Source organism: Zea mays, chromosome 1 (genome assembly GCF_902167145.1).
Source record: "Zea mays cultivar B73 chromosome 1, Zm-B73-REFERENCE-NAM-5.0, whole genome shotgun sequence".
Taxonomy (NCBI): Eukaryota; Viridiplantae; Streptophyta; class Magnoliopsida; order Poales; family Poaceae; genus Zea; species Zea mays.
The window spans coordinates 299,248,406-299,257,824 of record NC_050096.1 but is presented as its reverse complement, the minus strand read 5'-3'; the positions used below and the strand labels follow the sequence as shown (position 1 = coordinate 299,257,824).

The 9,419-nt window shown below is 49.2% G+C and overlaps 1 protein-coding gene across 1 annotated transcript; it reads right to left on the bottom strand.

Moving 5' to 3' along the window:
* Nucleotides 1-5,693: 5,693 nt before the first annotated feature.
* Nucleotides 5,694-8,533, bottom strand: LOC100193263 (40S ribosomal protein S26). Its single transcript, NM_001309872.1, has 5 exons — nt 8,422-8,533; nt 8,240-8,332; nt 7,626-7,710; nt 7,405-7,535; nt 5,694-5,989 (listed from the first exon to the last, which is right to left on the bottom strand). The coding sequence occupies exons 1-5, from the start codon at nt 8,422-8,424 to the stop codon at nt 5,903-5,905; spliced, it is 399 nt and encodes a 132-aa protein (NP_001296801.1). The 5' UTR covers nt 8,425-8,533; the 3' UTR covers nt 5,694-5,902.
* Between the last annotated feature and the right edge of the window lie 886 nt (nt 8,534-9,419).

Below are 9,419 nucleotides of genomic sequence, written 5' to 3'. Positions count from 1 at the left end.
GGGCCCGTAGGTTGGGACGTCCGTCAGCCGGTCCCAGGGTGACCGCATACGATACCCCAGAGGGTTTGGACTCGCCTCTATGAGGGCGTCCGCCAAAGCGAAGTCGCTTGGCGGGTCGAGGCTGAACCCAAAAGGCGTGAGATGGGAATCGGTGGGTACCTCTTGGTCGACGGGCGGTGACGAAGTCACGTCAGGGACTATCTGCACCGTCGTCTCAGGTACGAGGGTGACGCCCAGCAAGCCTTTCGCGAGCGTGCTGGCGTCGTCTGTTTGCTTGGGATTGGCGTGTTGCGGGGAGACGGCGCTCATCTTCGTCTCAAACGCGATGTCGATGCCCGACGTGCCCCCCGTTGGGGGGCCGGTGCCGTCGACTCGCTCGACAGCCGACGAGGTGTCGCCTCCTGCTTGGCCTTGGTTGCCCCGCCTCCTCCTCCGTCGGTGGGGGAGGGGACGGGGTGAGCTCGAATGTTGTTCTTCCACCACGCGGGGAAGACGTCGTCGATTCCGCCGCCGGCGGGCGGGCTGTCGGCCGCCATTGTCGTTGTCGCACGACGGGGGAAGGAGTATCATGTCGTAGCTGCCGTCGAGGGACATGAACTCAAGACTCCTGAAACGGAGCATCGTCCCGGGCTGGAAAGGTTGCTGGAGACTGCCCATCTGGAGCTTGACGGGAAGCTGTTCGTCAACACGCAGCAGGCACCAACCTGGCGTGCCAACTGTCGGCGTTTCGAAACCCGGGGGTCCCTGGACCGACGAGTAAACTGTCGCCGCGTGCCCCAGCCCAGATGGGTCGGCGCGAGACGGAGCGCGAAGGGGGGAAGGCAGCCGGAGGGAGACGGGCGTGAGAGGTGGAAATCCCGCGGCCTTCGTGTTTGTCCCGTGCCCAGGTCGGGTGCGCTTGCAGTAGGGGGTTACAAGCGTCCACGCGGGAGGGAGCGAGCGGCCTCACGCGAGCGCCATCCCGTCCTTCCCCATGCGGCCAACCCTCTGTAAGAGGGCCCTGGTCCTTCCTTTTATAGGCGCAAGGAGAGGATCCAAGTGTACAATGGGGGGTGTAGCAATGTGCTAACGTGTCTAGCAGAGGAGAGCTAGCGCCCTAAGTACATGCCATCGTGGCAGCCGGAGAGGTTTTGGCACCCGGTTCGTGTGGTGTCGTGGCCGTCGGAGGAGCGCTGGAGCCTGGCGGAAGGACAGCTGTCGGGGCTGTCGAGTCCTTGCTGACGTCCTCTTGCTTCCGTAAGGGGGCTGAGAGTCGCCGTCGTCATAGAGCGTGCGGGGCGCCATCATTACTTGTCTGGCGGAGCGAGCCAGATGGGATGCCGGTCTTGTTCCCCGTAGCCTGAGTCAGCTTGGGGCAGCGTAATGATGGCGCCTCCTGTTGACGTGGTCAGTCTGTGCCCTAGTTTGGGCGAGGTGGAGGCTCCTCCGAGGTTGAGGTCGAGTCCGTCTTCTAAGGTCGAGGTCGAGTCCGAGCCCCCGGGTCGGACGAGGCGGAGACCGTCGGCTAATGCCAGGGCTGAGTCCGGGCCCTGGGGTCGGGCGAAGCGGAGTTCATCGTCTTTCGGGGCTGAGCCCGAGTCCGAGCCCTGGGGTCGGGCGAAGCGGAGTTCGTCGTCTTCCGGGGCTGAGTCCGAGTCCGAGCCCTAGGGTCGGGCGAAGCGAAGTTCGTCGTCTTCCGGGGCTGAGCCCGAGTCCGAGCCCTGGGGTCGGGCGAAGTGGAGTTCGTCGTCTTCCGGGGCTGAGCCCGAGTCCGAGCCCTGGGGTCGGGCGAAGCGGAGTTCCCTATGGCGCCTGAGGCCGGACTTGGTTGCTGTCAGCCTCACTCTGTCGAGTGGCACAGCAGTCGGGGCGGCGCAGGCGGCGCTGTCCTCTTGTCAGACCAGTCAGTGGAGCGGCGAAGTGACTGTGGTCACTTCGGCTCTATCGACTGGAGGGCGTGCGTCAGGATAAAGGTGTCAGGCCACCTTTGCATTAAATGCCCCTGCGATTTGGTCGGTTGGCGTGGCGATTTGGCCAAGGTTGCTTCTTGGCGAAGACTAGGCCTCGGGCGAGCCGAAAGTATGTCCGTTGCTGGAGGGGGGCCTCGGGCGAGACGTAGATCCCTCGGGGTCGGCTGCCCTTGTCCGAGGCTGGGCTCGGGCGAGGCATGATCGAGTCCCTCGAATGGACCGATCCTTGACTTAGTCGCACCCATCAGGCCTTTGCAGCTTTGTGCTGATGGGGGTTACCAGCTGAGAATTAGGAGTCTTGAGGGTACCCCTAATTATGGTCCCCGACAACATAAAAAGAGCTTAGAAGTCCAATACTCAAGAGCAAAGGAGCCCGAGAACAAAATCCAGAAGACCTAGAAGATGGGCACACAGTTGGCGCACTGGTGGCACACAGTTGGCTCACCGGTGGCACACAGTTGGCGCACAGGACAGCTAACAGAGTTTCCATTTGCTCCATGTCTGATAGGAGGCACCGGACTGTCCGGTGTGTATCGGACAATCACTGTTCACTCTCTGATGCACGTAACGGCTATCTGTCAGAACTAGCCGTTGTTGCACACAGTTGGCTCACCGGTGGCACACAGTTGGCTCACCGTTGGCATACTTTTGGCGTATCGGACTGTCCGGTGTGTCAGAACTAGCCGTTGGCTGCACACCGTTGGCACACAGTTGGCTCACCGGTGGCACACAGTTAGCTCACCGTTGGCACACCGGACTGTCCCATGTGTCAGAACTAGCCTTTGGCTGCACATCATTGGCACACAGTTGGCTCACTGGTGGCACACCGTTGGCTGACAGGACTGTCCGGTGTCCCACCCTTACAAGAGTCTCCTTTTCAATGGCTAGTTGGGTTGGGGCCTATATATACTTCACCCAACCAGCCATTTGAAGGTGTGGGAGCCCAAGCAACATATCAAGGCATATTGTAGACATTTTCAACTGCTCAAACACCCAAGTGCTTAATAAAATCACTCGGTGATTAGCGTAGGTGCTTTGCGAAGTGCTTAGCTTAGTTAGACCGCATTAGCGCTTGCTTTAAGCGAAACCTAGTTAGTTGAGTGAGTTTAGCCACACAACCCCTCGGCTCTTGCTTGAGCCGTTGTAATTGTACCGAGTGGGACGAGAGTCTTGTGAGACTGTGACAACCGCGTTTGTGTCACGGTGGGAACGAGGCCCGCGGCGTTTCGGCCGGAAGCTCGATAGTGGAGACGGCGGGGAGCGTCCGAGAGGAGCCGGAAGTGGAGCACCATTTGCGTGTGGAGAAGGCCTGCGGATCTCTACGGAGTTACTCGACCGAGGTGCTTGGCCCACGCATGGACTTACCTTTGCGTAGGGGCACCAACAAGGATTAGTCGGGACCTTGCGTGGTTCCGGATACCTCGGTAAAAATATCGGCGTCATCCACGAGAGTTTGCATCTCTACCTTGCTATTTAGCTTCTGCATTTATATTAAGCATTTAAGTCTCATTCTTGTGTTTATAGTTATATTGTTGTAGATTGAAACTTAGCCATTGCGGTAGAGATAGCAACACTTAGACAAAACCTAGTTTACACATTCTAGCTTGATTAATTGCATAGGTTTTGCTCTAGTGATTTATTTGTGGCCTAGTTTATTGAAAGTTTTAAAAGTTCTAATTTACCCCCCCCCCCTCTTAGGCGTCACATGTTTCTTTCAGTCAAGTGTGAATCATTACCATTTATATTATATTTCGTGAACCAAACAACACCTTAAAGTTAGCGTAGTTGCACCTAGTGAGTAGAGACTTAAGGATAAAGTGGTATGTTTGATTGTTTGTGATTTGTGAAATTATGATATACCGGGCTTTTGGAAAAAGCACTTGTCAGTTTGGTTGGTAAATACTCCCTCCGTTTTTATTTGTCACGGTTTAGTTAAAAATGAACTAGTGGATGACAAATATTCGAGAACGCAGATAGTAATATAGAAGTCACACTTGTGATAAATTTTAGTAATAAATCCAGTCTTATCTCGTGTGATATAGCTATGATCATGAACCAAATAGACTTGATCATAGGCCACCCGACCCGTCCGAAAAAAAAACCCAACTTAACCAATGCGACGGGCGGGTACAAACCATATTTTTTGACCCGCAACAATTCACGGACCAGATATGGATCATGATGTTTTGTCCAAAACTCGACCCAACCCAAAGCAAAAAAAACCCGACCTAACCCGAAAAAACCCCGACCTGACGCTAGAAGACACGGGCCAATCCGACCCGATACTATGCACTGGTCAGGCGCAGACCATGCAAAACGAGTAAACGACTAGGGTTAGATATCGAGCCAGCTCGGCTCAGCTCAACTCGTTAAGGAACCGAGCCAGAGAACCAACTTGGCTCAGCTCGTTTACGAGCTCAAGCTGACTCGTTTAGCTCGCGAACCATAAAAAAACAATATGCATATATACAACAATATAATCAATTGTTAGTTAATAATAAGCCAATTCAACACTAGAAAAGAATAATTGTATCATATCAATTCAACGCCAAATTAACATAGTTTATCATTTATTAATTCATCTAACATAAGTAGAGTCTTTTTTTACTGACAAATGTTAGTTCGTTTAAGCTAACGAGTAGCTTGTTAACAAATCGAGCTGAGATAATAGCTCAACTCCTGACAAAGTTGAAACGAGTCGAGGCAAATGAGCTAACGAGTATTTCTGACAAAGTTGAAAGGAGTTGAGCCAAATGAGCTAACGAGTATTTCTGGCCTTTAAAAAGGACCCCAGACCCGACGTGACATTTAAACAGGCCTAGAACCAATTAGATCAGTGGTGTTCGGAAGACCATTCTAGTTTTTCGGGCCTCATGCTTAGTTCGCTATCTAGGTAATTACAAATTTTAGCTCCAAGCACTCATGAAATAGAGCGCGACTTGCAAACAATTCGGTACACAACTCCAGCTCAGATTCCTCACCACATATGATTCTTGTACTAGGGATGAAAACAGAATGGATACAGTCAGATACAGGATCATCTCGTATCCTACCCTAACATATTTCTCTCGAATACGGGACCGGATACGGGTAGTTAAGATTTGGGACGAATACATGACGGAATCGGGTAATAATCCGAACAATTAAAAAACGGATAACAGATACTACTTGGATAGGTACCGAATAATTGTCGAGTAGTTCGTCCTGATAATATTAATTATCTAACCACCCAAAACTTGTACCGTTTTAAGTACTAGCTTCGTTCACAAATATATAATATCATTTACTTTTACCGTTGACTCACCAATATATAGCATCATTGACAAATACATGATATCATTGACTTTTACCGTTGACTCACAAATATATAGCTCCATTGACTTACCACCCATCTTATTCAAAAATGTAAAATTTTAAGCTAAACACAAACTACCTTAAATAATAAAACAAATCAAAAAATAAACGATAACTTATTATTTTTAAAATAAAACGAGTGGTCAAAGTGTTTTTAAAAAAAAACAGCAACGGGAGAGTATATTGATTATTGTAGACTAGATACATACGTACCAAGCAAGCATTCTCTAATCATAACTTTATTTATAAATTTGCGTAGTAGTAACTACAAAATGCTACACACAGCAGTCAATCGTCCCTTGCAAACGGAACTCCGATATCGTGCTTACCGCACATCCTTTGCAAATCAAATCAAACACCACCTAATGCTAGCTACATGCAATTGCAACAGGCAACCAAAATCTTCGTAGCTTAGCATAGCAACATTAATTAAGTCAGACAACGATTTCACAGCACTGACTGGATGACAGGAGTAAGAACGAACCACAAATTGTACTAAAAATTTAACATCAAGGGGGTACAGTACATTGGTTTTCAAAACAGGAAAAGTCCATTATCCCATAGGTGAGAGAACTAAGCCCCGAATCGCATTCCTGAACTTAGGCACGAGGAGCGGCAGCAGGGGGAGCTGCTGTGGCAGCAGCACCTGGGCGCGGTGGGCCCTGACCTGGCCTTGGGCCATCATCCTGTAAGGCAAGTAAACAGAACCATCAGTTAGTTGCATAATAGAAGATAGGCATACAGAGTATATTTGTTTACAAGTCTGGCAAATATCAGACCATGTAGGACCTGAAGAGGACTGGAAAAAAAGCTCGAGGCTCGCGAGCCGGCTCGGGCTCGATCAAGCTCGGCTCGTCTCGGTGAGGCTCGCGAGCCTAAACGAGCCCGAGCCGAGCCTAATTCCATGGCTCGCTACACTAACGAGCCGAGCCGAGCCGGCTCGAGGCTCGGTCCAAACTATTGCAGCTATCACCTATCAGTTGTCAGTTTGTTTATTAGTGTCCAGTCATCTAGGTCCAGTAACCAATGTGTTGTTTTGGTCACAACTCATAAGGAACTAGAGTGCAGGGACATAATTTTTTATTATATGGAACATATTGTGCTTTAAATTTGAGCTAATGACCGTAATTACTGTTGTTGAGTACTTGAATGTACAGGCTCGCGAGCCTATATCGAGCCGAGCCGAGCCTCATCATCGAGCTCGCAAAGTGACCGAGTCGAGCCTGGCTCGGCTCGCTATTCCACCGAGCCTCACCAAGCCAAGCCGAGCCTGGCTCGGCTCGTTTCCAGCCGAAGTTCACTATCAGACCATGGACAGAATGGGGACAATCATAAACAAGGGGCCGTTCAGGCGTAAGGCATTTGATACTAGCCCAGACATGTGGTCTTTCATAGCAAGGCATGTCCCAAGTAACTTTATTTACAGAGCATAAACAAAAAAACATAGCCTGTTATAACAAATCTCACCACCTAGTTAATGTCAAGTGAAAAGTATATCAAAATGTGTGCCTTGAAGAAGTTATGACTGAACAAGAAAATCAGCCACCATATACAAGTCCACAGTGCACCAACAAATGTTTATTTACGCTTTCGTTGACGCATCCATTGCAATATATATACAGTGAATGCAACGCCTATAAAAGCGATCATAGCATGGAAATAACACCAAGAAACACTTTCTATCTGGAGATAAAAGTTAGACTATTTTTACATGTCGCACTTACAAGACAACAGAAATAGCTTTATCAAGTACCAAAGAAACATGCAATACTACAGGAAACTGGACAAATAGTGGCATGCCAAAATGTGTCGAAATTATATACCAATGTGTGCATTCAAGCAATAATGACCGACCTAAAAAATCAGTCATCACATATAAAACCGCAAAATGCACCAACACATGTTTATATACGCTTTCGTTGACGCATCCATTGCAACATACACACAGTGAATGCAACGCCTATAAAAGCGACAATAGCATAGCACTAAGGGTATGCTATCAGACAATTCTGAATAGAGCTATCAGGAAACAATCAAGTTCAAATAAAACAAAGGATACAATTGATATGGTTATCAAGATAAGCATGTGCAAGAATTATACCCGGCGCCTGAAACGCTGCGGGGGCTCACGGTTCCTCCTGTTCTCACGAGAGCGAACACGAACAATGTGCGCATGGATTGCGCATGAGACACAGTGATGAACCTTTGCGTACAATTTGGGAAGAACATATCCTGTGCAAATGAAGATATTAAGGACGGTTTCTCTAGATAACCTATAAATAGATCATCGGACTATGCAGCTAATAAGGACGACTATGATACCATCATGCACACAGGCCTCCTGCACGTCCCTCACAGCAGCCTGCTCAACAATGTTCCTCACCAAGAACCGCTTGATAGCCTTATCCTGCGAGTAAAAAATAGTGCCAACGTCATACATTTTCCACAACAGTTTCGACAGATAATTGAGCCCAAATATTGCAACGCAGGTCAAAATATCCAAGAACGCAGAACGCTGGATTTGGTTCCAATATTACAATGTCATAGTAAACGCAAAGCTACAAAACAGAAGGCTGCATGGTTAACAAGACCACTCTTGACCACAGCTATGACTATACAGGCACACAGATGATTAACACGCTGGGAGTTTCACCTCAATGCAAGCAAGTACTGGAGGGAAAATTGCCACAAATTCCACAGCAGAATGGACGTGGTATCCCGTTGGTCCATTTGAATATACATATCTTTACATATTTCATTTATAATAACGTGGTGCTACCTCGAGAGATGAAAATTTACGTGCCCTGTTGAACTGTAAGCTATCCACCTAAATTGCATCTAAACAATGTGGCCAACGAGGCCATGCCCTTGCAGCTAACAACGGCTCGATTCATCCATCACAAACAAATACGGTCCAAAGGGAAGGAAACGGCTACCTTTGGACAGCACTTGGCGCAGTTGGAGCAGCGTATGTACTTGACGTGGCCGCGCCCGTGCTTGTTGCGTCCGCCGTTCCTCCGCTTGAACGTCTGCGGCAACCACAACCAACAAAAGAAAGGGTTAGACAGCAGCGGCGGCGAGGCGTGACGGAGGACGGAGATGGTCTCCGATAGCTCACCATGGCTGGGAGATCTGCAATCCGTCGCTGAGGGCGGCTAGGGTTCGCTGCTTGAAGCGATGGCGGCGGATCGCAACCGGTGTGCGGGGAAGGTGTCGGGGGACGCGAAGAATCCAACTTTTTTTATAGTGCACCGGGATGGGCTCGGTTTATTCCTGGGCCTAGTTTTGGGTCTGTCCTAGATGGCCCAGAAAGGAGCTTGCAGCCGAGCCATCTGAACTATTTGGCCCATCTACTAAAACATGAATAGGTAGTGTGTGTTTTTTACCTGTGATTTCTGTTGCGGTTCCGGTGAGAGGATGGTTCGCGTGTGACATGTCCACTGTGTCGCGGTCGAATTTTTTTTATAAAAAAAATCCCAGGCTAAAATCCCAAAACCAGCCAATGAAATCTCAACCGTTTCCTGCCACTATTTAGCAAGAAGAATCCTGTAAATAACACTCGAGTCGACAAGACGGCGCGATGGCCAGTGAACTAAGGGCGTGTTTGGATTGCTGCCGCAAACATCATGCCGCGCCACACGCCGCGCGCCGCAGTTGTGGCGGCCGAATCGGCCGCCGCACCTTAGGCGGGGTGTGGCGCTCGGCGTCAGCCTCCAAACAGGCCCTAACTGTGTGGCCAACCACGCCACAGGCACATAATATTATTGTCCTGTCCGACGGAGAGGAACCCACAATAATACAGGGCGACGCAGAGTGCCCGCTGCTGCGTATCGGAGACGACGACCGGTGACTGGTGACGCTGCACCTGCACTGAACCTGAATCTCACCTCGTGCAGAGAGAGAGAGAGAGAGACGAGTGCATGCGTGACTCATAAACCACCTCACAAAAGATATTATTCTACTGCAGTATCATATTGTTATGTTAGATTAGTTACAAACACAATATACATTTTTTATAATAATTAATTTAGAGCTACGAGTATAAATATTATTTGTTAGAAATTTAGTTAAATATGGACAAATTTGACTGACATGTGATTTGTGATCCTATAGTTA

Excerpts from the sequence above, each read along its gene's own strand:
- LOC100193263 (NM_001309872.1), bottom strand. Across the intron at positions 7,711-8,239 it reads GCGCCAAGTGCTGTCCAAAG|GATAAGGCTATCAAGCGGTT; the intron begins GTAGCCGTTTCC and ends TTTTACTCGCAG. Across the intron at positions 5,990-7,404 it reads CGCAGCGTTTCAGGCGCCGG|GATGATGGCCCAAGGCCAGG; the intron begins GTATAATTCTTG and ends CTTGCCTTACAG.